Consider the following 22,353-nt stretch of genomic DNA (forward strand, 5'->3'; position numbering starts at 1 on the left):
GTTTACAAGTACGCGTTCCATCGTCCCCCTCCCCGCACCTCCGAGCCTCCAACGTGAAGCCCCGTTTCCTCCACAACCAGATCTCCACCCTCCGGGCGCAGCAGTACCAAACACAACACGACACATGAGGAAGGAAAAGGATAAAAATGACCGAATGATATGCTTGGCAGGTATTCTTTTCCTTCCCACAAAACACCCATGCATATTGCGGATATGGATGTTTTCACGTTTCTCCACTCCCACCACACCGACCTTCTTAGGCAGTCCATTCTGAGCGCTCGCCTGTTATTTTTTTTTCTCCGCCCGAATCGACTTGACTCCCCCGTTCCGATCAGAGGACAAGTCACATCAGGCAGCCTCCCCACACGCGCGCGGCCCAACAGTCAAGTCTTGGCACACACATTCGGGTATGCATCGACTCTGTTTAGTAGACACGCTTCATCGGGGGCACGGGCTTGCACTCGTTCTCGTCGAGGGTGGTGTCGATGACGCGGCGGTACGAGAGCTCGACCTTGCCGTGCGGCGTTTTCTGCCAGCTGAGCGTGTGCTTCATCCAGTTCTTGTCGTCGCGCTCGGGATAGTCCTCACGGGCGTGGGCGCCACGGGACTCCTTGCGGTTCGCGGCCGAGACGGCGGTCTGCACACTGTTTCCGGTTCGTTAGCCACCCGTTTTTGAGCGCCTCATCGGGAAGAAGAATAGGAGATAATCATAAAAAAAAAGACAACAGGGAGTGTTGGGGGCCACTCACGCGCAAGTGAGCAGGTTGCGGAGCTCAAGGGTCTCGACGAGGTCCGAATTCCAGATCATGCTGCGGTCCTTGATGCCGACCTGCGAGAACATCTGGTCGACCTCGGTGATCTGCCTGACACCCTCGTCCAGGCTCTCCTGGGTACGGAAGACGCTAACCTCGCGCTGCATGGTCTTCTGCATGGCCAGGCGGATCTCGGCGGTGGACTTGGGCCCGTTCGAGTTGCGGATCTTGTCGAGCGTCTCGATCGACTGGGCGCCGGCGTCGGCCTCGATCGGCTTCAGCTTGGCGCCGGGGGTGAACTTGTCGCGGATGGTGTGCGAGACGGCACGGCCGAAGACGACCAGGTCGAGCAGCGAGTTGGCACCCAGTCGGTTGGCACCGTGGACGGAGACGCAGGCAGCCTCACCGCAGGCGAAGAGACCGGGGACGACCTTGTCGTTGCCATTCTCGTCCACGGTAAGGACCTCACCGGTGTAGCGGGTCGGAATGCCGCCCATGTTGTAGTGGACGGTGGGAAGGACGGGGATGGGCTGCTTGCGAACGTCGACGCCGGCAAAGATACCGGCGGTCTCCGAGATACCGGGGAGACGCTCGGCGAGGATCTCGGGGGGCAAGTGGCTGAGCTGGAGGTAGATGTGGTCCTTCTCGGGGCCGACACCGCGGCCCTCGCGGATCTCCATGGTCATGGAACGCGAGACGACGTCGCGGCTGGCAAGATCCTTGGCCGTCGGGGCGTACCTCTCCATGAAGCGCTCGCCCTCCGAGTTGAGGAGGTAGCCACCCTCACCGCGAGCACCCTCGGTGATCAGGCAGCCGGCCCCGTAGATACCAGTGGGATGGAACTGGACGAACTCGAGATCCTGGTTGGGCAGACCGGCACGGGCGACCATGGCCATGCCGTCACCGGTGCAGGTGTGGGCCGAGGTACAGCTGAAGTAGGCGCGGCCGTAGCCACCGGTGGCCAGGACGGTGTTGTTGGCGAGGAACCGATGCAGCGTGCCGTCCTCCTGGTTGTACGCCAAGACACCACGGCACTCGCCGTCCTGCATGATCAGGTCGATAGCGAAGTACTCAATGAAGTAGTTGGTGTTGTGCCTGAGCGACTGGCCGTAGAGGGTGTGGAGCAGGGCGTGGCCGGTACGGTCAGCGGCGGCGCAGCAGCGGTAGGCCTGGCCGCCCTTGCCGTACTTCTGGGACTGACCACCGAAAGCACGCTGGTAGCTGTTGGAACCTTTTTGTCAGTCTTGCCACGTGTTGCCCAAGTTGGGTCGCCAGACGCGGTGGGGGGGGGGGGGGGAACAACTTACATCTTGCCATCCTCGGTCCGGGAGAAGGGGCAGCCGTAGTTCTCAAGCTCGACGATGGAGGCGGGAGCCTCACGGGTCATGTAGTGAATGGCGTCCTGGTCGCCAAGCCAGTCGGAGCCCTTGACCGTGTCGTACATGTGCCACCGCCAGTCGTCCTCATGCATGTTGCCGAGAGCGGCGTTGATGCCACCCTGGGCAGCGACCGTGTGGCTTCTAGTGGGGAAGAGCTTGGAAATGCAAGCCGTGTTGAAGCCGGCCTCGGCAAGACCGAAGGCAGCACGCAGACCGGCACCGCCGGCACCGACCACGATGGCGTCGTACTCATGATCCTGTGTTCCGTCAAGGTCAATTGATCCTGCTCATCAATCGCGCGCGCAGAGCTCCAAAGCACGGGGTGACACGTACGATGACCGGGTACTTGCTGCTTACGAACGGGGACGCCTCCTTCGCACGGAGCGGCCCGTTGGCGATGACGCGGGCTGTGACAAGCCGCCACAGTTAGCCTCCCCTAACTCTCTCTCTCTCCCCCCCCTCGCTCCAATTGGGGGCTTCTCTGCTTTGGTTGACCTACCGACTGGCCGTGTTGTGGAAAATGCGCGGATCGGGTTTCTGGCGGCACGCGAGAGCTGCTTCCGGATAGAACTCGGGTTAGCCCACTGGCCGGGACTTTTTCCACGTGCGAGAAAAAGGGAAGAGGAAGAAGCGGGAATCTCGCGCAAACCTGAAGCGAGCAGGCGCGCGAGCGAACGGGGAACGTGGGAGCTACTTACCGCCGGCGCCGCGGCTAGGCGCCTCCAAGCCATTGTGGAAGCCATTGTCGTCTAACGAGGTTTGGAGGGGGAGGTGGTGAGCATCAGGGAAATAATTTGAACCTCCTTTGATGTCGTGCAGTTGCTCGCCTGTTCCAAGTCCCGACCGACGCACGAGAGCTTCTAGCGGACGAGCCAATCAGCGAGGGCTGATTACCCGAGTTGCCGGCGAGGTCCGCGCTTGGTGGGCCAGGGAGCACCGGAAGAGCGAGTGGGGCGTCATGATGTGTTTGCCGCCAACTGTGCTCCAAAGTCAGGTGAAAGAGAATGTGACGAGAGATTGTCCCTCGGCACAGGCACGCCAAGCGTCAAACAACTGAAGAAGCACCATGACAGCTGCCAAGTCCATCCCCTTGGCTTGTCAGCACATCCACGGTACTACCTCCTTTGAAGATGTCACGAGGAGAACGCCATTGCACGCCCAATTGCTTCAATTACTGCTGCTGGATGCTTTTCTGCTGTAGAAGAAAGATGCCAGTTAACCAATTCTAATCGCAGGTAATGAATCCATAGGGAAACATCAGTATGCAACAACGAAGGGGCCCTGTCTGTCCTTGACACGGGCCAAAAAAAAAAAAAAAATTAAGGAGGACCGAGGAAAGGGGAAAACGAAGAACCTGCAACAAGCCTCTCTTCTCTCTACTCGGCAAGCACCACCCGCAACATAGCCAAAAAGTTGTCCTTCAGCTTGTGTACCTCAGACACCTCGGGCTTCTCTGGCTCACCGGCATTCCGCCGTAGCCGGGCCTGTCTCCGCGCCCGGCGCTTGCGCTCCGCATCGATCGGGTCCATCTCATCCTCCTCCTCGGCCTCAGCCTCCTCTTCCGAGTCGTCGTCGTACCCCATCTCCGCCACGTCCTCCTGGTCCAGCCCAAAGTCGCTGGACCGGAACGTCAGCGCCCCCGGCGGCGCCACTGCGTCCGCGTCTCCCGGCCCGCCCTCGGCGGCCATCTTCTGTCTCGTCTTGTCGTGGTGCCACTTCTTGCGCGCCTCCTGCCACGCGATGAGCTTGTCGATCTCGGCGATGGCCTTCTCCCTGTCAATTAGGGCCGAACTGACGGCCCCCTCAAACAGCGCGTTGATGTCGAGGCTGCCGTTCTTGGGCCCGTGCCGGAGGAACTCGAGGATACCCTCGACCCAGCCCATCAGCTGCGTGAAGAGCCCGTTGTCGTGCGTGTGCACCTGGTGCACGAAGCTGTAGAAGTGGTTCTCGTGCCGCTGGCAGAGGTCGATGAAGGCTTGCACTGTCTGGTTAGGATCCGCGGAAGCATCCTGCTCGCGGCACTTCTCGACGACCTGCATGCCGAGTCAGCTCAATATCATCATCAAAACCCCTTTTCCCAGGGCTCAAATAATGGGAAAAAAAAAAAAAAACGTACCGTGATCAAGTCGTCGACGAAATGGGCAAAGTCGGTCACGCTGTTGTAGACGTTGGCCGACTTGTACACCCTGACGAGAGGCTCGTAGAATATGGTAAACAAATCGCGAAACAGCTGGAGCGTGACGGGCTCCTCAATGAGACTCAACATCATGGCCTTATCCCTCTGTCGAAGGTACAACTTTTGTAGCTGTTTCAGGTACGAGAAGAGCTGCGCGCCCTGCCGGAGCTCCTCGTCAACGTTCTCAACCGCGTTGTTGAACGCCGCGTATGCGTTGTACAGCCGCTCGATCTGCTCGGGCTCGAGCGCAGGACCCACGAGTTCCGACCGCAGGATGGCAACAAGTACGTCGATGTTCTCGTCCGCGGCCTCATCCCTGATCACCTGCTTGATCTGCTCGTCGGCGTTCGTGTATGTCTTGAGCTTCTCGACGAAGACGGGGTCGCCGATCTTATCACCGAGCGCATCGATCGACCGCTGGAAAGCCCTGATGCCGTCATGCAACGTCATGGAGAATATGCGCTGCATCAAAGACCGGGTGCCAAAGGGTTGTGCCAAGAATATGTCGAGGATGCTGGACATGACAGCCGCCGGGTTGGCTATCCGGATGGCGTTTTTCACGAGCGTGTAGGGAATCAGCGAGTGAATCCGTTTCGCTTGAGCGAACAGCTCTGGCGAATTGTCCTCGGCAAGGAAGAGGTGGTAGATGGTGGCCGCAACTTCGATGCGCAGCCACTCGGCGAACTTTTGGTACTGCAGGCTCAGGTCCTGAATCGTCTCCTTATCGCGGATTTCCTGGAAGAGCATGGTCAGGCCGTTGCGCTCGACAATGTCTTGTCGGAATCTGGACGGATAATCAGCACGCAGCGAGAGCGGAAGGGGATTCTGCGAGGTAACCTACTGCTCCATGTAGACGTCGAGCTCGGCCGCGCGCTTCCTTGCTACTTCGTAGAACCGCTTCTGCTCCTCGACCCGCTTCTTATCCACATGCTTTCGGCGGGCAATATCGTCCCAGTCCTCGTCAGTCAGTTTTACCGGGTTAGCGAGCAGGAACTCCTCCATAGCCTTTGTGCCGGCAATCTGGGGGTTCTGCAGCAGCGTTCGTAAAAACGCACGCAACGAGATTCTCTGGTTCTCTCTATATATTACCACAGTCTGGTATAGTCAGCTGCCGCGCTGGAATGTACGTCGTTTTCGTCTGAGCGAGAAACACTGACCTCTTGCGGCTTGGGACTCGGGAGACCCGGGCTCACTGGCCTATCGTCAACCGAGTTTCGAGGAGATATCCGGTCGGCCGAGCGACGGTCTAAGCGATGATGGCTCGGTGAGTATGCAGAACTTGGCAGTTTTCGAATGCTCGGCTTCAGACCTACCTCTTACAGACAACAGCCTCTGGGGCGTGTCGCTCTGGTGCCCACAGCCATTCGGCAGGGGGCTGTTGGGGATCTGCGTGGAAGCCGACGAGATGGAAGATGTTTCAGACTCATTCCCGCTATGGCTTCCGATGATACCGGGCGCCGTGGAATGTGTCTTGTTTTTCTGGGGCAGAGGTGGGAGGACCTTGCCCGGTAACTCGGTCCGTAATCTCTTATGTAAACGAGCGAAGTCGCCGAAGCGTCGCCCGACGTAGTGCTCTGGCGCATTTTTCCTCCTGACCCGAAGGAGGAATACCTTGACGTTGATAAATCGATTAGCAACCAGTCACCTTCGCAAGTGGCAGGATGAAGAACCTTACGGCATGCTCGTGGCTCCTCAATTTCCGCTTAACAGTAATCATCCGAACACCAGCGACATTAACGTCCCATCCGTTCAGATAATTTCCCTCTGGCAGCGTTTTGAGAACACCGCTGTCTATCGCGTTGGCATCGACGATCTCGAGCTCGGAAAACCTGATTCTTTCTTCAAAGCCTGAGGACGTTGGTATCCCCGAAACCATCATCAGCTCCACCAGCTTCCTAGCCTTGGTGGCTAGCTTCCTCCTCTTGGTCTCCTCCAATCGGTCTTCGGAAGACGAAATGTGTTTGCTCGCGAACGACTCGAGGAACTAGATGAGACGAATGCCGGATATCAGCCCCCTGGCTCCCCCGCCCTAGACCGGTGGACATACCTACCACCTGCAGTTTATCCTGCCAAAACTCCTTCTCCTTCGCCTTGTCGAGGAACGGAAACTCGCGGACATGGTGGACAAAGATGTATCGGAGGATGGGCAATTCCGAATCGAGCGGTGATACCTCGCCGTAGTCCGACTTGAACGGTGCGCCGAACCGCCGCAGAGCCGTAGGCGAATTGAGCTCCGATATCTCCCATTTCACTTGTTCCGATATGAGTTCGCGCTTCAGGTCTGCGAAGGAGGTGTGTCAGCGAGATATTGGGGTGGGACTGCAACACCGACAGGGTCTAGGAGCGCGAGGAACAGGAAACAAACAATGCTCTTGTTTTCCCGTCAGCGCCTGCGTTTTTGGCGCGGGGTCTGATGCGGGGTCCGATGCCGCTCGCACTGGAAGCTCCGTGGACAGGACGGGCGGCATCTTGTTATTTTGGCTGGAATCTTGGGGCGTGTCGGCGGAGCTGACAGACACCATTGCCGCGAACGAACGGGCCGGAACGGCAGAGCACTCGGGTGATACTAGGGTAAAGAAGGATTCCACTTGTTTCGCAACTTCTTGCGGGTAGGTAGAAATGCACAGCTTCCAACTGCGCAGTGAGATGACCCCGAACTACTCAAGGTTACGGGCGTTTCCCGGACGGGCGTGTTTAAGATAGCGGGGCACAATCGCACCAGAAGCTCGAGGGTCGAAGCTGAGAATCGAAGGTTGTGCGGCGCTTGATGCCTGACAGATTGCGCCGCACACTGATGTGGCCCCTACCTATACGCACCGTACCAAACAGAAACTGCGAGCCAAACACGTAAGTGTGAAGGGAGAGACCAGGTACAACCCAGGCGTGAAGGAACAAAAGAAGCGGGCAGTCAAGCACGCCAGACGACTGATAGCAGGGGCCAAGACTTGCCTGCGTCTTGGTTCACCCCGCAATTGGACATGCAGATCAACGCCCAGACGGTTAACACGGATAACTGTCGCAGCTTCTTGATATTTATTCTATCTATCGAGCAACGACGGAGTTGAAGGGTAACATACGCAGTACGCAGCTGAGCCACTCCAACAACGTCGTTCCAAGACAGCCAAGAAGCTGGGCGGTGAGGATGTTCCCCCGCCAGAAGCCGTCTCCGTGCAAAGGCCGAGTGACCGAATGACGCATTTGGTAGGTGGCGCAGATCATCCCAAGCTCCCTTGGTCCCCCAGCCTGCTTGATGACGTCTGCTTGGCGCCTTTACCCCTGGAAGCAGCCAAGCACGCCAAGCCTCTGTCTACACTACTCATAGTAATTGGGCAAAGCAAGGAGCGAAAACGTCGAGGCATCGCAGTCACGAGTATGCACGTTTGTGAACGGATATTGTTCCCGAGTGTGTACGTACGTGTAATCCGTAGTGTAGTTCATTGTCTACGTCCACAGCCGAGGGCAAACGTGGATCAACAGAGGCGCGCAAGCTAGTTAGCACTTTACCGTTCCCGTCCTCGGCAAAACTGACCCTTCTGATCGTCTCATAAAACTCAAGTGGAACCTCTTCGCCGTGAGGCCTCACCCCGGATCACTGGAAACTCTCAGTTACAACAGACTGCACTGTGTACTGTGCTGTCGCAGTTGAAACCAAAAACCAAGTTACCAGGTAGTTGCTGTGGGACTGAGTAAAGAAACAATCGTTTGTTACGGATAATGCTACCGCTCGGTTACCAAGACTTGACAACGCAGCAACAGTTGGGTATCCTTGTGCCGTCAGACCTCTTTTGATGTGTATGCTTACAATTCGTCGAATGCCCTGAGCATGTCAACCATTTGAGATGATTGCCCTAAGGATCTTGTCCGGTTCAATGACCAGCCATTTCCATATGGTTCGGACTTTTGAGCGCTTGGAGACGCTTCTGGGTCTGCTCCAGACGAATCCCTGATGCTAGTCAGGCCTTGACTCGCGACGTGGATTGTTTTGCTCTCCGCGTTTTCGGGCACATATTGGAAGCCAATGAAGAGCGAAAGGACCAGGAAGAAGACGACAGACGTGACGACCCAGATGGCTTTGAGGCGCTTCCTAGTTTTCTCCTGCCATTCCCGGTCTGCTCGCTCCCAGCTTTCGATCCGCGTACTTACGGCATCGACTCGCTCGCTCAGCGACTTGATGCGCTCCCTCCCCGCTTGGATGCGACCCTGGAGCAACTCAATGCGCTTCTGCTGATCCTCAAACTGCCTGAATGTGTCTAGTTGTGCACTTATGTCTGTAACCAAATCGTCGGCCTCCGTGTTAAATCTGTCGTTCAGCTGCCGGGAACGTTCGCAGAGCTCCTTGAGTGCGATGATGGTGCCTTGCAACGCGCTAAGCTTCTCCACAAAAGCGTAGTATGCGTCGTCAAGCTGCTTTGTTGTTGTCGTTGCAAAAGACCCGAGTTCTGCTAGCGATCGTTGCAGGCCACTAGAAAGGCGGTCAGCGCACAACTGGTTTCAATAGCGAGGGTCATTAAACTGGTATGCTGACCTCTCCCGGGCTGCTGCATGTTGTTGTTCCCTGGAGAGCCCGTTGAGCAACACATTCTCCTTTGGAGCCTCCGCCGCCGGCATCCCCTCGTCAGCTGAGGCATAGAGCACACTCGTCCGTCGGCTCGCGCTGGGGGTGAGATTTGGGGTGACTCCCTCGGAGCGAGGCAACTCGAATGAACGTTTCCCTTGGACGGCGAGTATCGCGGACTGCGGAGCTGAAGCGCGCGATTCGCGCTCGCCTTCGTTTCCTGCTCGATACGAATGTCGGCGATGCAGGCGAATCGGTGACGAAATTTCGGAAATTGACCTTGTTATTTGATGCCGCGGGCGTCCTGGCGACGACGATTTGGTTGTGTCGCCGCCATTTTGGGACATGGTCCTCGGCGTTTCTGGCTCTATTTATGGGATCGGGCTGGTAGATCGTACAGTCACGCGCGAGGCTTGACTTGAAGTGGTTTGGGTTGGTTGCCAGGCGCAAGTCATGAGACCGCTGAGGAGCGGAGGTGGGGCACGGAACTCGGTGTCAAGGGGCAGAAGTTACATTCAGTGAGCTGGTGGCATGTGAATCTCTGCGGCCGCTTCAGATTTCCCCTCCAGAAAAAAATGGGAAAGTGATAGAAAGGTGCCATCGGACTCAGCTAAAAACTGCATAATGTGCTGATCTGCTGATGATAGAGTACAATACCCTACGCAGAACATACAGCCGTATGCCATGTCTAATGTAAATGATCGAGTGCCCTGAGTAACTTCGATCACCACGAATCGGCAATCCCCAGCCAAGGCGGCTGTCGTCGGGCGTCTTAGCTTGCCAGTAATACCATGGCTTACCTAGCCCTCGTGGTTACCGCCTCTGTATTTGTGGGTATATGTGCGGAGGGAAGCTCAACGAGCGAGTCACACCAGAGCAGCCGCCTGCGCTGCTCCCTCGACCTGACCTCCCGGGCATGCTGCTTCAGAGCTATTCTGCCACGAGGAACCCCATGCCGTGTGATGTGGTCGAAGCGGCCTTATGTGCCGCAGCGAGCTGGTATCCGAACGATCCGCCCCGAATGCCGATCATGAGTTGAGCAACTTGTTGCGCTTTTCCTTGCGCTTCAACCGCTCCAACCTCTTCTTGTGCATCTTGGCCGCCAATTGCTCATATCGCTCTTTCTCCTCCTTTGCCGCTCGTTTTTCTTTCAGGGCTTGTATCCGTCTCTACACGGTAGACAGTTAGCGTTCCGCGGCTGCTCGATCATATCTGAGGTTGCACCGCGCACCTTCCGTTCTGCCTCCTTTTCTTCCTTCAACTCCTTCTCCTTAGCCTTCGCAGCGGCCTGCGCAACTCTGGCCTTCGCCCGTTGCTCGTACGGTGTCAGGCCAGAACCAGGACGGAAAGCTTTCTTCGGAGCATGCCATTGCTTGCCTGGCGGGTGCTGTCAGCATGACAAAAAGGCTGCAAATGCGGCGGACCGCCATCGGCGTACCATTTTTTCGCATTCCAAGAGGCTTAGTCACTGTTCCTTCCGGCGTTGCCGCCGCAGTAACCGCTGTTGTAGACATCTTTGATGATTCTTAAAACGGTCCTCCACTCTCAAAGACGACCACCACCAGGAAACGCAAAAGCGGTCGAGTCTCTAGTGCTGCTGCTGGGCGCAAAATTTGGGAAGGACAGCCCCACTATACCCAAGTTTGGCCGGCAGAATTGTCGGAGAGCCGTGTTTTTTGCGGGGTTCTAGTTGCCGCTTCAGATGGCCCGCTTATCGGCTCCGAAGTCCCAATCGTTGGCTCTGCATTGAAATGAGGCTGGGCTGAAGGGCGTTAAAGACAGCCCCACTCTAAAGTCCCAGGGGCAGATCATGTTCAGCACGGACAAGTAGTGTATGGACGCAGGTGAGCAGCGTAATTTGTAGAGAAAGCTGTCAGGCTCTCGCTTGAAGGTGAATTGCTAGGGCTTTTGACTAATACCAAGTATACTTCGTGCTCAATTCTTGAAAGCGGAAATTAGGCGCCTGCCTACCAATACAACCTACCTAGATATCGTACCGGAACAGTGAACACCGTGTTCTGATATGGTAAACTCAATTATGCCTCTTGATGATGTTCAGATCATTGCTACTAAGCTTGGCTGCTGAGCATTTCGACCCACTACGAGTAAGGCGTTTAATCTGCCCCTCATACCTTGTTTGTTTTCAAGCGCACCTGAACTGATCCATTAAAGCAGATTCCTCACTTCCGTTGTACGTACCATACAGGTACTTGTACGGGATACCACATATGTATATCCTTGAGTACACTCTAGATTCAGATATCGTATTCTGAACTAATGCAGGGGCTGGATGGAACAACCTGGAGGATCTGTACACAGTACTAGTGTACATACCTAATTGACTCTCGCTTGATACACTGGTTCTGCTCGGAAATTAGTATCGTCTCGGCACACAATGCGGGGCGCCGCTAATGTGGAGTAATGGATTACACTCACAGAATACGGATACAAGTTATTATTCCAAAGTGTCCCATAAACTGCGCAGCCAAGGCTCGATACTCTCTTTAGTAAAGTTCTTGAGCAGCGCGTCGCACCTCTGTTGAACACCCTGCAGCCGTGCCACTGGCCCCTGTTTTCGCCTACAAATCTGGAAGCTGCCGCAGTAATCGGCATGCAGGAACAGGCCGCAAATCCGCTCAGCCTGCTAGGTCGCACGCACCTTTGTACCTGATCTAATCCGTACACTAGTGTACAATACATAGTTACAGACTAAGGTACCTTGCACTATATTGGACTAGCGTCCTGCGTTTGAATAGAATTGTCAGGACCGTGCGCCACCGTTCGGTTGACTCCAGACCCTCACGCCCGAAAGAAACACAGTGCCTAGTACGGTGGTACTGTAACGACTCCGTAGCGAGCACAGTTAACATGGAATTTACGACAGGAACCGGAAAGCCGATTGCTGTTCCGCCCGCTTGCGCAGGATTCGAGCCGGAGGGTTGCATTCGACCCCCGCGCAAGCCAGGGGTAAAGTAGTGCGTGCGACTGGCTGTGCAACGAAGATCTGGCAGAATCCTGAGCAAAGCCGATGCGTAACATGCAATAAGGCGCAGGGCTATCTGTTGCCATTGATGGAGGCAGCTGGGATGGAATGAAATAACGTTAACGTGTTGTGTTAGATGAGGTGAAGGGGTGTTTCTGCGCCCAAACTAAATCAGCGGTCGCCGGGCTGCAATAGCAGTTCGAATTTGGACACAATTGAGCTTCTCCAGCTCACTAAACGGCTACCGTGTCCGCAATCAACTCGCTCCACGAGCCCCCCCAATCTCATTCTTACCATGCCACAGGACTGTTGCATCAACGGGAACGAGAGCAACGCAAGCGCCGGAACGTCATGTGTACCTTTGTACTTTGTTCCCCCTTTAGTGTTTGGGTCACAAGGTTTCCAGAAAAGAGCATGATGGTTGTGAAACGTAAAGAGATACTACCGATGAAGGGCAAGTATGTAGTAGAGAATAAAAGGAAAAGAAGTTCAAATCAACGAAGCCGAGGGCCGGAAAACAGAGGAAGGTTGAGAGCTGAATATGAACAATTGCAGCCGCAGTTCCTGCCGTTTTTGGAGATGGAGTTCCAGGGCCCACACTCACAGTGCGTCTCCTCTCCCCGCACATTGCCAGCGCATTTCAACAGCCAATGGACACAACACCCAGGTTCTTCGCTCTCTTACCCCTTCCTCCCACATCTCCCGCTTCCATCGCCGCCCTCCGCTTTCTCGACAGCCCGGCGTTCTTGGTTCAATTCCGGTAGCAAATCTTTCGATTTGCTCTGGCTTTGGCCGTCCACTCCTTTGATACATACTATTTGGATTCGTCTGGAACAGCATTCGGTTGCCTAATCCTCCACGTCTCTTGCAGGCACGCGGACTTCGACGATCAATGGTGCGTTGTGATGCTCATTAATCGCCGCGACAAACCACATCCTGATAGTTCGCCATCAGATGCGGCGCGCATCTTCTGTATATTGCCGCAGTCTTTGTCGGCTCATTCGACCGTTGCTGACAGTTAACTAGATCTACGAAAGTCCAGACTGCAATTGAGTTTAATCGTTTAATTCTTCTCACTATCGGCTGAGCCACGACAGCATCGGCGAACTGGCCTCGGATCGTATTTCGCTTCGAGTCTCTCCGCCGGGCAACGTTCGTCCTCGGCATTTCCATGTCATTTGTATTGAACTGAGTTGCCACTCAACTCTGGTGCCGCAGAGCGGCTTGGAAAGATGGCGACAGTTGGCCTCGATATGCTGGTCGACCCTCCCTCGCCGGAGAGGCTCGATCAACGAGCGGCCTTTTGTCTTTCTGGTTCCCCGACCATGAGCGCTGCATCAACCCAGGCGCGTCCCTCCGATTCGCAGTCATCCCCACGATCGAAACCTCCGCCTCCGAACCCACCGTTCGTCTTCCCGGCACGGCCATCATCCTCCTCCGCGCCATCCTCGCTTCCGAGAACGAATGGTCGACGGCCCCAATCCGCGATTGAACCTCGCAGTGCCACGGCAAAAACGAGCACCGATGATGAAAAGCTCGTTAATCGATCCCCAGCTCTTCCGGCTTTTTCATTCAACCCGGGCGCTTCGCTCCCGCCGATTCCGCCACCGGAAAACATGTTCTTGAGTCCGCCACAGTCTCCGTCCGCGCCGAGCTCTCCTCGACTAGCAGCAACGCGCCCCCCTGGTCACGGACATCGTAGGGGCGGAAGCGAGTTCGTTGGAGGAAGCATTCGAGACGGCGAGGCGATAACCGTAACGAACATCAGTCCAACCAAGTCTGATAGCGGCATCGCTTCGCCATCGCTTCAACCAACTCGACCTCGGCGAGGCCATGCTCATCGTCGGTCAGCCGCTATTTCGAGCCATGATCTGTCTTCAATAATCGTCCCTCCTCCCAACTCTACAAAGGGAGGCAGTGCTCCCCCGAGCCCTGCACCCCCCAAGCAATTTTCTATCCAGAATTGTTCGGCTGATGACCAGCCTGTCGACAATGGAAATGTGGAACCCGTTTCCGCTCCAGACCTTGCTGCTCACCAACCCAACAGTCATGTGCCGCCTTCCCCAAAGCCTGATCAAACACCGAAGTCTGCGATTCGAAACAGGGTTGGGTTTTCAGATACACTGGAGTACATCCCAAGGCCGCTGTCACTCGCTTCCAACGATACCTCCAGCACTGTTACCGCACGACCTGGCCACTCTGTTTCGGGGAGCATTTCGTCTGTGATTTCCGCTACGAATGCGGACCGCGAAGTCAATCCTTTTCCTGGCTCTGCTTCGGCCCAAAAACCCAGCGAAAGTCGACCCAGCACTGCAGGGGCTATTATGGAGCGGACCCAGAGTGCTCACGAACAAGATCCAAATCTACTCTCTCCGAGAAGACGAGGATCTATTCCTCTCTTGGGTTCGCTTCCCTCTGGCATTCCGCTTAGCCCAGCAACTCCGAGCCCTACAAGATCGTCAAAGAAATGGTCGCTATTTGGTCGTGATTCGTTTGTCTCCCCTTCCCCTACACGGACCCAGGCCGATAGCCCGCGCTCTGCCCATTCGCGTTTGAGTGTGGCAGAAGGCAATTCAACGGAACGTGCTGCGGATGTACTTTTGGCGGATTTCGCGGAAAGCCCAGAGCCACCAAAGCCCTTGACAAAGAAGAGAAGCAAGAAAAAGAAGAAGGTCAAGACTTGGGCAGGATCCATCTTAACCCGCAAAGGCAAATATCACTATGGAAAGAAGCACAAGCGAAGAGCGCCAACGCCGACTCCACCTCGCCGTTTTGAGCCTGCTGAAGGCGAAGATGACGGTACAGTGCAAATGCCAACAGAGACAGAGGCTCCATGTTCCCAGTCGTCTGAAAATGGAGATTGGAAATCATGGACATTCCCCAAGCCCGCTCAGAATCAGGATGAAGACACGTCATATCCAATGATTGATTTGGACGCGGCTCTCGGTCCTTTCAACACCCCACTGCCACGCAATCCAGAATGGGAGGCAGCGCAGAAGGCGGGAGGTCTCGTCAAGAAGCAACTGCACAGCGCCGCCGGCATGAGTCGATTTACTGGGCCCGGGATGCACTACTACCATAGACGGGCTGAAAGTGCTCCGGAACTGGTGCCTTTCGAGGGCGGACGCTTTGGCTTTCGTCGGTTTGGAAGCAGCTCATCGATGGCCGACGTGTTTGAGGAAGACGAGGAAGAAGAAGAAGAATCCTGCAAATCCTCGATCAACGCCTCAACCCCTGCAGCCGGAACTTCGACTGCGGGAAAGCCCGATGATGGGGCACAGCGCGGGAATCAGCCGAGTTCTGAACCGGCGGTTGCGCCGCCGTCTGCCCAAGACAGTCGGGAGGGAAGCGCCGAAAATAACGTAGTGGCAAGCACAGCGGAACCGGCGACGACTCAGCCGGCGGTCTCAAAATGCGACGAAACTTCGCTTGCTGAGCCTGTCCCACCGTTTGCGATGGAAGTTTCGGGGTCGTCTCCCGGCTATGCCAATTCTGGTTCTTCGACGCCTTCTCCCCGGCACGTCTTCCGTCCCAAGGAGCTTGCGCCTGTTGAGGTCAGCCCTCTAAATCTCCCCACGGCGTCTTTGGGTCCGGTTAGCCCGTGGTCATTGACTCAGTCTTCGGCGTTCCCCTCTCCGCGATCGCCAATGTCGTATGATGCGCAATGCATCTCCACAGCGCCGTCATCGGTTACGGAGGACAATTTCCAGTCACTGCTCATGGGAGAACCTGGCCCAGAAGTGCGGATTTCCGTAGACGATATCCCGTCTCTGACCTCGAGCAATTCGACGATGACGAGGGAGAGTCTCTTTGCACAGCACCCACAAGCAAGGCAGCCGCCGTTGAATGAGCAGCCCAGGCCCGCCTCCTTTACTTCGACAGCTTTTGGGCGGCGGCGTTCGAGTCTGGCGAGTCTTAGCCGCCTGATCAACAGCTCGCACGGGGAACGGAGCAAACTGTCAATTGAAGTTCCGATGGAGAGGGAGCCAGAAAAGAAGACGAAAGGCAGCAAGTCCAAGCGTCTGAGCCGAATGATGCAGTTCTGGAAATCGAAGGGGGAGAACACTAGGTGAATGGCAGTGCCTCGGAGTTTCAGTGGGCGCAGTTCCATAGGCTTTGGGGCGGAGATGCAGGATTGCCGTGGGGGTGCTGACGGGGTTTCGTTTGAAGTCTTTGGGCGTTTCTGATGGCGGAATGAAGGGCAAGTTTAGGTACATGAGATCAGGAACAGCAAGCTCAACTGCCAGAGTGATTGTCGGTCTCAATGGCGGTCGGGGGATTACGATGGGGACATGATATCTTTTCTTCTTTTTCGGTCGGTGATGGTTGTTTCTCTTGACATATCGTTGTACATATGTCGTACCATGAGGTAGCGGGCATGCCCCGGAACAATGGCAAACCGAGGTCGACATATGTCTGCTTTGAACGACTGGAAGATTGTATGGATTAATCGGTGCGCATCCGGGGTGCTTTGTTCAACGTAATCGCCGGTTCTGGATCTCGGCATCGGGTACCAAGTGGGGGTCTTTGCTCAGCGGGCGTCCCACTGCACGCGGCCTCGGTATACATACATACATACAGTAACTACATACAATCTAGAACGCCCCGTCAGCGCGCCCTAAAGCTCCGCGTTGCGCGAGTCTCAAGCCACAGCAAAAGTCGAGGACGGAGAACAAGACGGAAACTGGAACTTTATGACAGTCCAATTGAACGCGCGACCACGCGATCACCGAACACGGCCGACTACCTCTTCTCTGAGCAAACGAACCGCCCAGCTCGAAACATTCCGCAAGCGACGTCTTGTACGGAACGTGCTGCCCTTCTTGCTCCTCGAGTAGAGCTACCGGCTTTTGGCGGCACACAATTTGAAAGCAAAGAAAACGAGAACAATAGAACGTTTATCGCAGCATTTTACATCGCCGAAGATGCCCCCCGAATCATCATCCCCTCCCTCTTCCTCCTCCGCCCTCCCCCGCAGCGCCGTGCGCCGTCTGCTCAAGGAGCTCGACACCTGGACCACCATCGAGTCGCCTACCGAGCAAGGCATCGAGCGCCTGGGCCCCGCTGGCGACGGCGAGGACCTTCTCAGATGGGAAGCGGTGATCAATGGCCGGGGGGTCGGGTGCGGGTATGAGAGTATGTCTTCTTTTCTTTCTCATCCTTGATCTTGGTCTTGGTCAGCATCGTCAACATCATCATCATCGTCAACAACAACAACATCATCATCATCATCGCCGCTCTTTACTTCGTTCTCCACGAGCGGATCCTTCCCTTCTCCTTCTCCCCTAACTCGTCCTGAAAGTAAAAAGAACAAAAAAAAAGCAACCCGACGACTGACGTTGAACGGGGTGGCCCATGGGGCCCCGGCAACCTAAACAATCTTCCAGACGGCCGCTGGCTCCTCCAGATCACCATCCCCCCGACCTACCCGCTCCACCCGCCGCAGATGCGCTTCGCGACGCCGATCGTGCACGCCAACGTGGCGCTGCAGACGGGCGAGATCTGCCTGGACCTGCTCAAGGACGCCTGGACGCCGGCCTACAGCGTGCTCGAGTGCGTGCGCGCCGTGCGCATGCTGCTGAGCGCGCCCGGCATCGACTCGCCGCTCAACGTGGACGTCGCCGCGCTGCTGCGCGACGGGGACGCGCTCGGCGCGAGGAGGCTGGTTGAGCTGTGGGTGGAGGAGGAGCGGTTCGAGGGCAAGTGATGCCGTAATAATGATCTAGGTTGGGTCCTCTCTCCTGCCCTCCTACGAAAGACCTGAGATTGTGGGTTTGAAGAGGAGATATGAGACATTGATGATGCATACGGATGCATACGGATGAATAATATCGGGAACCGCAGTTGAATCGGCAACACGCGGGGGTGCGCGCGCGCGCGCGCAAGGCCACACACACACACATACACACATACACACACACGGTGTTGGACTTGTTTCACTGGTTATAGTGGGAGCAGTGGCGACTTCAAGGGACACCTTAGTCTCGCTCGAGAAAGTTGATGCATAATAATGATACCCATTCCTTCGGACCCTGGTGGTCTCTCTCTCTCGCTCTCTCTCTCTCTCTCTACGCAATGCTTGTTACCTTTGAGTCACGGCTGTCTGCCAGCAGGGAGTGATCTCTGGCCTCCCGCCCGCGAGTTCCACAAGGCCTTAAAAAAAAAAAAATACAAAACAAAACACCAAGTCCCGTCTCTATGTCGCGCCCGTTCTCAGAAAGGTCGCACAATCTATCGTACAGGTTTCAGGCACAGCCTCCTTTGCCAGCTGGCTGACCAACACCCTCTCCTGAAGACGAAGTGGTGCAACCCCCGACGAGAGAAGTGCATTACGAGGATATCAAGTGGGCGAAACCAAAGCTGATCGGTCTCTTTCCCACGTCGTTCCATGAAGCCTTCATGGCCGTCCTGAAGAGGTTGGGTCCCGCGAACGCTTATTATTCGTAAGGGCGCTTACTCTGCTCCTCCTGGAGTCGGCATGTGTAGTAGTGGCACCCGGGTAAGAAGAAATGTGACTGCACAAACAGTCACTCATTGTAGTGATACACCTGTCCCGGTCAGCATGTCATATCTAGCTCACAGAAAACCCGGAGTAAATACGCACCTTGTAATTGGGCAGACCGACGGGCTGCCAACCCAACCTCTTGGACATCTTCGCGAAGCCCTCCGTCTCGATCAAGTTGTAAAAGGCAAAGGGAGGGAACATGGCGCCGTCTCTGTGGACATCGGCCTTGACGAGGAGCGCGGCGCCGCCGACGCCGTCCAGGGGCATCTCCTCATGCAGGCGACCGTCCTCCCTGCTCATGTAGGCCATCAGGGTCCGGAACGTAGCCATCTCGGAATAGCCCTCGAGCAGGATGTCGTCCGGGTTCATCTTCTTGGCCATGTCCAGCGCGGTGGGGCTGTCCTGCCAGTTGTTGAAGTCGTAGGGGCGCTCGTCCATCATCTGTTTCTCCTCGTTCCAGTAGCGCTGGAAGCAGTTGGGCACCATGACGGCCTGGTCGTGGCTGGCTAGGTCCTGGATGATGGTGGGAGGGGTCTCGACGACGTCGGCGTCCAGCCACAGGATCCACGAGGTCGAGGGGCCGAGGGTCGAGTAGAGGAGAGAGTTGCGGGCCTTGGCCATGGCGGCGCGCCGGACCTTCTGGTTCTCCAACTTGTGGCGCTCCTTCTCGTCCTGCGAGACGAGCGGCGGGTCGATGTCTTCCCGCAGGATAATGATGCTCTTGAAGCGGTCCTTCTCCGGCCCGTGCTTCTGGGTCTTGGTGATCCTCTTCTGCAGCTCCCGCGTCGCCTCGTTCCCTTCCTTCGTCTTGGGAAGGATGAAGCCGAGCGTGATCAGTTCGTGAGGGTACTCGAGCCGGAGGATGTTGTCCCAGTAGGCCGGGTAGAAGCGGGCCATGGGGGTCAGGATCAGGATGTTCTCGCGGTTCTCGAGCGGGTTGGGCGTGGTGGTGACATTGTTCAGGTTGTAATGCGCGACGGGCGGCGGCTTCTGCTTCTGCTTGTCACCAGTCGGCTTGCGGAAGGGAGAGGTCGGCGGCGAGAGATGGTGCGCCGCGGCGGCGGCTTTGCGAGAAGGGGAAAAATTGGGGGTAGAGGGCCCTATTAAAAAGTATATGATGAATATGCAGAGCGCCACGCCGACGGCAAGAGTTGCGGGGCTCGTCTTCTTGAGACGAACCGACCCCATGGGGCGTGCCATGGGTTCGTCGAAGATGGATCAGGAAAGACGACCCATAGAGTTGCCAGCGACGCGTTGATGCGTTATCGTCGAGGTTGAACTCGGGCAGTGATCTCTTTTCCTCCTTCTCTCTCTCTCTCTCTCTCTCTCTCTCTCTCGCTCGCTCCAACGTCACCCAGCGAGGGTCGTGACGAATCGGCCCGGCAACGCAACCAGAGGCTGCTCGTCCACGGGGGGTGTGTCAAAGGGGCTTTAGTTGGTTAACCGGAGTTGGCTGGTGCTGGGGGGATGCAATGGGGGTCGAAAAAGGACAAGTCTAAAATGGCAGCGGCCGAATGCTGGCTTCTGATTGCTGCAAGGGCACAGTATGGATACATGGTAATCGAGATCCCCTTGGCTGGGGCACTTGTTGGTGGTTTCAAGTATACGTCGTTGGACAGAGCGCCGGGCCATCTTGCTCGACACATAGATGTCTCTTGTTCTGGGCCAAAGCACGAGTTTCTGCAACATGTCCTCCTCCCTTGTCAGTGCGGAAAACTTGAATCAAGAGGTTTTGGCCACGTCCGGTGGCTTTGTTTAGGGCCCAGTTATGATTTTGAGACATAAGAAACCCTGTAACAAACATACAGTGTGCGGTACAGTGTGTAGTCTGCCTCTGGCCTACTCCGTAGAGCTGCGTCAACGGCTCGCAGCCTTAACTAATTACCTAGAGCAAGCAGTTCACCTAATCAACTGCGAGGAGCTTAACTAGTGTAAGCTGCCACCTGCGCAACCAAGTTTGCCGCTTTCTTCGAGAGGAATTGAAAACCACCACTCTTCACGACACCGTTTTTTTCACCCATACTTTCCGGCTTCATTTATTCGTTTTCAACTTCCTTGAAATCGCCGAGGCCGACACAACTGCGACAATGTCAATAACGCCAATCATCACTTTCAAGGCGGGCATCTGTGATGTCGATGTTTGTCTTCCCTGGCTTCCCTGCCCTGCCCCTCCTTCGTCCGATAGCGCGCTGACCGAACCTGGCGTTAGCAATCGTCGAAACCATACAAGGTCAAGCCCCAGCCGACGCCCGGCTACATTTACCTCTACTCCGAAGATGGTACGCCCTGCTGACCTTTTGGCGCCCGCCGCCCTCCCCGCCCAGCACTGGCGCTGACTGACACCCCGCAACAGACCTCGTCCACTTCTGCTGGCGCCCCAGGTCGGCGCCCCTCGACCGACCCGAGCTCGACCTCGTCATGGTGCCGGCAGACGGCAACTTCGTCCCATACGACACACGCACGCCGAGCCACCCCTCCTCCAAGACCAACGGCCGCATCTTCGTCCTCAAGTTCGCCTCATCCTCGCAGCGCCACCTGTTCTGGCTCCAGTCAAAGCCGCAGGGTCGCAGCGGCGACGCGGCGTGGCTCAGCCCGAGGGATCTCAAGATTGGCGACATCGTCGACAGGCTGCTGCAGGGCGAGGAGGTGGACGTGAACCGCGAGCTTGCTTCGGTCCGCAATAATAACAACAACAGCCGGCGTGATGCCGACGACGACGAGACCATGGAGGACGTCGAGGGTCACGGTGATTCTCATCGGCGCAGCCCCGGCGGCGGCGGCGGAGGCGCCGGCCCGGACGCAACCGGCGGGGACTTCAGAGAGGAGGGCGAGGATGCTCGGGAAGGAGGGGCGGACGGGGCGCGAGCGTAGGTGATCATCCTTCCACTTTTTGACTCCGGTCTCCCGGGTGTCTTCTCTGTTGCCTTGCACGTTTTATATCATGGGCGTTCTCGCTGCTGGGGAATGGACTGGGATCTGGCGCAGAGCATCGGACATTCTCTCAGATAGCCTGTACATTCTAAAGAGACCCGCCAGCAGAAGAAGAAGAAGAAGGAGGAGGAGGAGGAGGAGAAGGAGAAGAAGCATGGCGGCCAAGAAACAAAGAAAATGAGAAAGCCGGCATTGTCTCATTCTCGTTCCACGCTCATCGGCTTCCTGCACAAGTGCTAATCTCAAGCTGCAGGGTGAGCAACGACGCTGCCACGGCGGTGCGGAACTTCCTCGAATCCCTCAAGGGCGCCCCGGGACTCGGGGGGATCAACCGGGCCGAGGGCAAGGCATACCCTCTGCTGACCGATCTTCTCGACACGTCTACGACGATCCCGATGCTGGAGGCGGCCACGGACGAATACGTCGACAGCCTCCTGGGCTATATCCCCCCCACCGTGCTGGTCCTGGCTCAGCCGGGAGACCGCGGCGATGCCATCGAGAGAGAACCGGGGCCCGAGTCGGTGGAAGCCGCCAAGCAGGCCATGAGCTCGAGCCAGAAGCGAGACCTCCTCAAGAAGGTGCTCCGCAGCCCACAGTTCAGCCAGAGTCTGGCTAGCCTGACGATGGCCCTGAGGGATGGCGGTTTGCCGAGCATCTCGGAGGCCTTGGGCATTGCGGTGGAGAATGGCGGGCTGGTCAGGGGCGGGACTGTGCCACTAGGTGGTGGTGATGCTGTCGAGGCGTTTGTGGAGGGGGTGAAGAAGACGGTGCAGAAGAAGTAAAAGGAAAAGGGGGAGGGAGGGGGGGCTGTGTGTCAGGGCCATCCGTGCCAGAGACGACACAAGCCGCATTGTAGGAAGACATATTACAAACAGGGTGTCATTGCTAGGCCATAGCAGGTAGGCCAAATACGGAACTGGGAAAAGTCGTACATAGACCGGTAGTGCATCGTAGCCTTGACTGGTTCATCTTCGGCGGAATGTGTCAGATCTAGAGGGCTAGACCTGGCGCTGTCTCAACGGTGTCAAGTTTGATGAAATTGATACTCAATTTCCCCCCTTCTTTGCCACTC

At 56.4% G+C, this 22,353-nt stretch overlaps 8 protein-coding genes across 8 annotated transcripts; 3 read left to right on the forward strand and 5 right to left on the reverse strand.

Annotated features, from left to right (window-relative positions):
• Positions 1 to 240: 240 nt before the first annotated feature.
• On the reverse strand, positions 241 to 3,052 carry MYCTH_2294679 (uncharacterized protein). The gene is made up of 6 exons (XM_003658599.1): positions 2,830 to 3,052; positions 2,631 to 2,685; positions 2,465 to 2,538; positions 2,060 to 2,388; positions 750 to 1,973; positions 241 to 644 (listed from the first exon to the last, which is right to left on the reverse strand). The coding sequence occupies exons 1-6, from the start codon at positions 2,872 to 2,874 to the stop codon at positions 425 to 427; spliced, it is 1,947 nt and encodes a 648-aa protein (XP_003658647.1). The 5' UTR covers positions 2,875 to 3,052; the 3' UTR covers positions 241 to 424.
• A 386-nt stretch (positions 3,053 to 3,438) lies between these two features.
• Positions 3,439 to 6,971, reverse strand: MYCTH_2294684 (uncharacterized protein). The gene is made up of 9 exons (XM_003658600.1): positions 6,673 to 6,971; positions 6,359 to 6,588; positions 5,983 to 6,291; positions 5,621 to 5,918; positions 5,465 to 5,553; positions 5,149 to 5,402; positions 4,396 to 5,091; positions 4,248 to 4,287; positions 3,439 to 4,164 (listed from the first exon to the last, which is right to left on the reverse strand). The coding sequence occupies exons 1-9, from the start codon at positions 6,827 to 6,829 to the stop codon at positions 3,508 to 3,510; spliced, it is 2,730 nt and encodes a 909-aa protein (XP_003658648.1). The 5' UTR covers positions 6,830 to 6,971; the 3' UTR covers positions 3,439 to 3,507.
• Positions 6,972 to 7,952: 981 nt separating this feature from the next.
• MYCTH_2294689 (uncharacterized protein) lies at positions 7,953 to 9,343 on the reverse strand. Its single transcript, XM_003658601.1, has 2 exons — positions 8,833 to 9,343; positions 7,953 to 8,769 (listed from the first exon to the last, which is right to left on the reverse strand). Exons 1-2 carry the CDS (start codon positions 9,207 to 9,209, stop codon positions 8,106 to 8,108), a joined length of 1,041 nt encoding a protein of 346 aa, XP_003658649.1. The 5' UTR covers positions 9,210 to 9,343; the 3' UTR covers positions 7,953 to 8,105.
• A 547-nt stretch (positions 9,344 to 9,890) lies between these two features.
• On the reverse strand, positions 9,891 to 10,376 carry MYCTH_98838 (uncharacterized protein; the record flags this gene model as incomplete). The annotated part of the gene is made up of 3 exons (XM_003658602.1): positions 9,891 to 10,031; positions 10,094 to 10,239; positions 10,301 to 10,376. The coding sequence occupies 3 exons, from the start codon at positions 10,374 to 10,376 to the stop codon at positions 9,891 to 9,893; spliced, it is 363 nt and encodes a 120-aa protein (XP_003658650.1).
• Positions 10,377 to 13,077: 2,701 nt separating this feature from the next.
• Positions 13,078 to 16,278, forward strand: MYCTH_2131574 (uncharacterized protein). Its single transcript, XM_003658603.1, has 3 exons — positions 13,078 to 13,150; positions 13,213 to 13,312; positions 13,400 to 16,278. The coding sequence occupies exon 3, from the start codon at positions 13,462 to 13,464 to the stop codon at positions 15,916 to 15,918; it is 2,457 nt and encodes an 818-aa protein (XP_003658651.1). The 5' UTR covers positions 13,078 to 13,150; positions 13,213 to 13,312; positions 13,400 to 13,461; the 3' UTR covers positions 15,919 to 16,278.
• A 525-nt stretch (positions 16,279 to 16,803) lies between these two features.
• On the forward strand, positions 16,804 to 17,531 carry MYCTH_2037019 (uncharacterized protein; the record flags this gene model as incomplete). Its single annotated transcript, XM_003658604.1, has 2 exons — positions 16,804 to 16,981; positions 17,233 to 17,531. Coding segments are annotated over 2 exons (477 nt in total), but the record flags the coding sequence as incomplete, so codon positions are not given.
• Positions 17,532 to 18,372: 841 nt separating this feature from the next.
• Positions 18,373 to 19,550, reverse strand: MYCTH_2106248 (glycosyltransferase family 62 protein; the record flags this gene model as incomplete). The annotated part of the gene is made up of 2 exons (XM_003658605.1): positions 18,373 to 18,393; positions 18,450 to 19,550. 2 exons carry the CDS (start codon positions 19,548 to 19,550, stop codon positions 18,373 to 18,375), a joined length of 1,122 nt encoding a protein of 373 aa, XP_003658653.1.
• A 703-nt stretch (positions 19,551 to 20,253) lies between these two features.
• On the forward strand, positions 20,254 to 22,353 carry MYCTH_2294698 (uncharacterized protein). The gene is made up of 4 exons (XM_003658606.1): positions 20,254 to 20,488; positions 20,560 to 20,629; positions 20,704 to 21,217; positions 21,535 to 22,353. Exons 1-4 carry the CDS (start codon positions 20,438 to 20,440, stop codon positions 22,061 to 22,063), a joined length of 1,164 nt encoding a protein of 387 aa, XP_003658654.1. The 5' UTR covers positions 20,254 to 20,437; the 3' UTR covers positions 22,064 to 22,353.

Source organism: Thermothelomyces thermophilus, chromosome 1 (genome assembly GCF_000226095.1).
Source record: "Thermothelomyces thermophilus ATCC 42464 chromosome 1, complete sequence".
NCBI classification, from domain to species: Eukaryota; Fungi; Ascomycota; class Sordariomycetes; order Sordariales; family Chaetomiaceae; genus Thermothelomyces; species Thermothelomyces thermophilus.

What these genes read in the sequence shown, in the direction of transcription:
- MYCTH_2294679 (XM_003658599.1), bottom strand. Translation starts at nt 2,874, where the DNA reads ATGGCTTCCACAATGGCTTGGAGGCGCCTAGCCGCGGCGCCGGCG. An exon ending in GCCTAGCCGCGGCGCCGGCG is followed by an intron (nt 2,686 to 2,829) that starts GTAAGTAGCTCC and finishes ATCCGGAAGCAG; the next exon opens with CTCTCGCGTGCCGCCAGAAA. An exon ending in GCAGCAAGTACCCGGTCATC is followed by an intron (nt 2,389 to 2,464) that starts GTACGTGTCACC and finishes GACGGAACACAG; the next exon opens with GATCATGAGTACGACGCCAT.
- MYCTH_2294684 (XM_003658600.1), bottom strand. Translation starts at nt 6,829, where the DNA reads ATGGTGTCTGTCAGCTCCGCCGACACGCCCCAAGATTCCAGCCAAAAT. An exon ending in GACGGGAAAACAAGAGCATT is followed by an intron (nt 6,589 to 6,672) that starts GTTTGTTTCCTG and finishes CCTCCTTCGCAG; the next exon opens with ACCTGAAGCGCGAACTCATA. An exon ending in CAGAGGGATAAGGCCATGAT is followed by an intron (nt 4,288 to 4,395) that starts GTTGAGTCTCAT and finishes CGTCTACAACAG; the next exon opens with CGTGACCGACTTTGCCCATT.
- MYCTH_2294689 (XM_003658601.1), bottom strand. Translation starts at nt 9,209, where the DNA reads ATGTCCCAAAATGGCGGCGACACAACCAAATCGTCGTCGCCAGGACGC. An exon ending in CATGCAGCAGCCCGGGAGAG is followed by an intron (nt 8,770 to 8,832) that starts GTCAGCATACCA and finishes CCGCCTTTCTAG; the next exon opens with TGGCCTGCAACGATCGCTAG.
- MYCTH_2131574 (XM_003658603.1), top strand. Translation starts at nt 13,462, where the DNA reads ATGTTCTTGAGTCCGCCACAGTCTCCGTCCGCGCCGAGCTCTCCTCGA.
- MYCTH_2294698 (XM_003658606.1), top strand. Translation starts at nt 20,438, where the DNA reads ATGTCAATAACGCCAATCATCACTTTCAAGGCGGGCATCTGTGATGTC. An exon ending in TTACCTCTACTCCGAAGATG is followed by an intron (nt 20,630 to 20,703) that starts GTACGCCCTGCT and finishes ACCCCGCAACAG; the next exon opens with ACCTCGTCCACTTCTGCTGG. An exon ending in GGGGCGGACGGGGCGCGAGC is followed by an intron (nt 21,218 to 21,534) that starts GTAGGTGATCAT and finishes CTCAAGCTGCAG; the next exon opens with GGTGAGCAACGACGCTGCCA.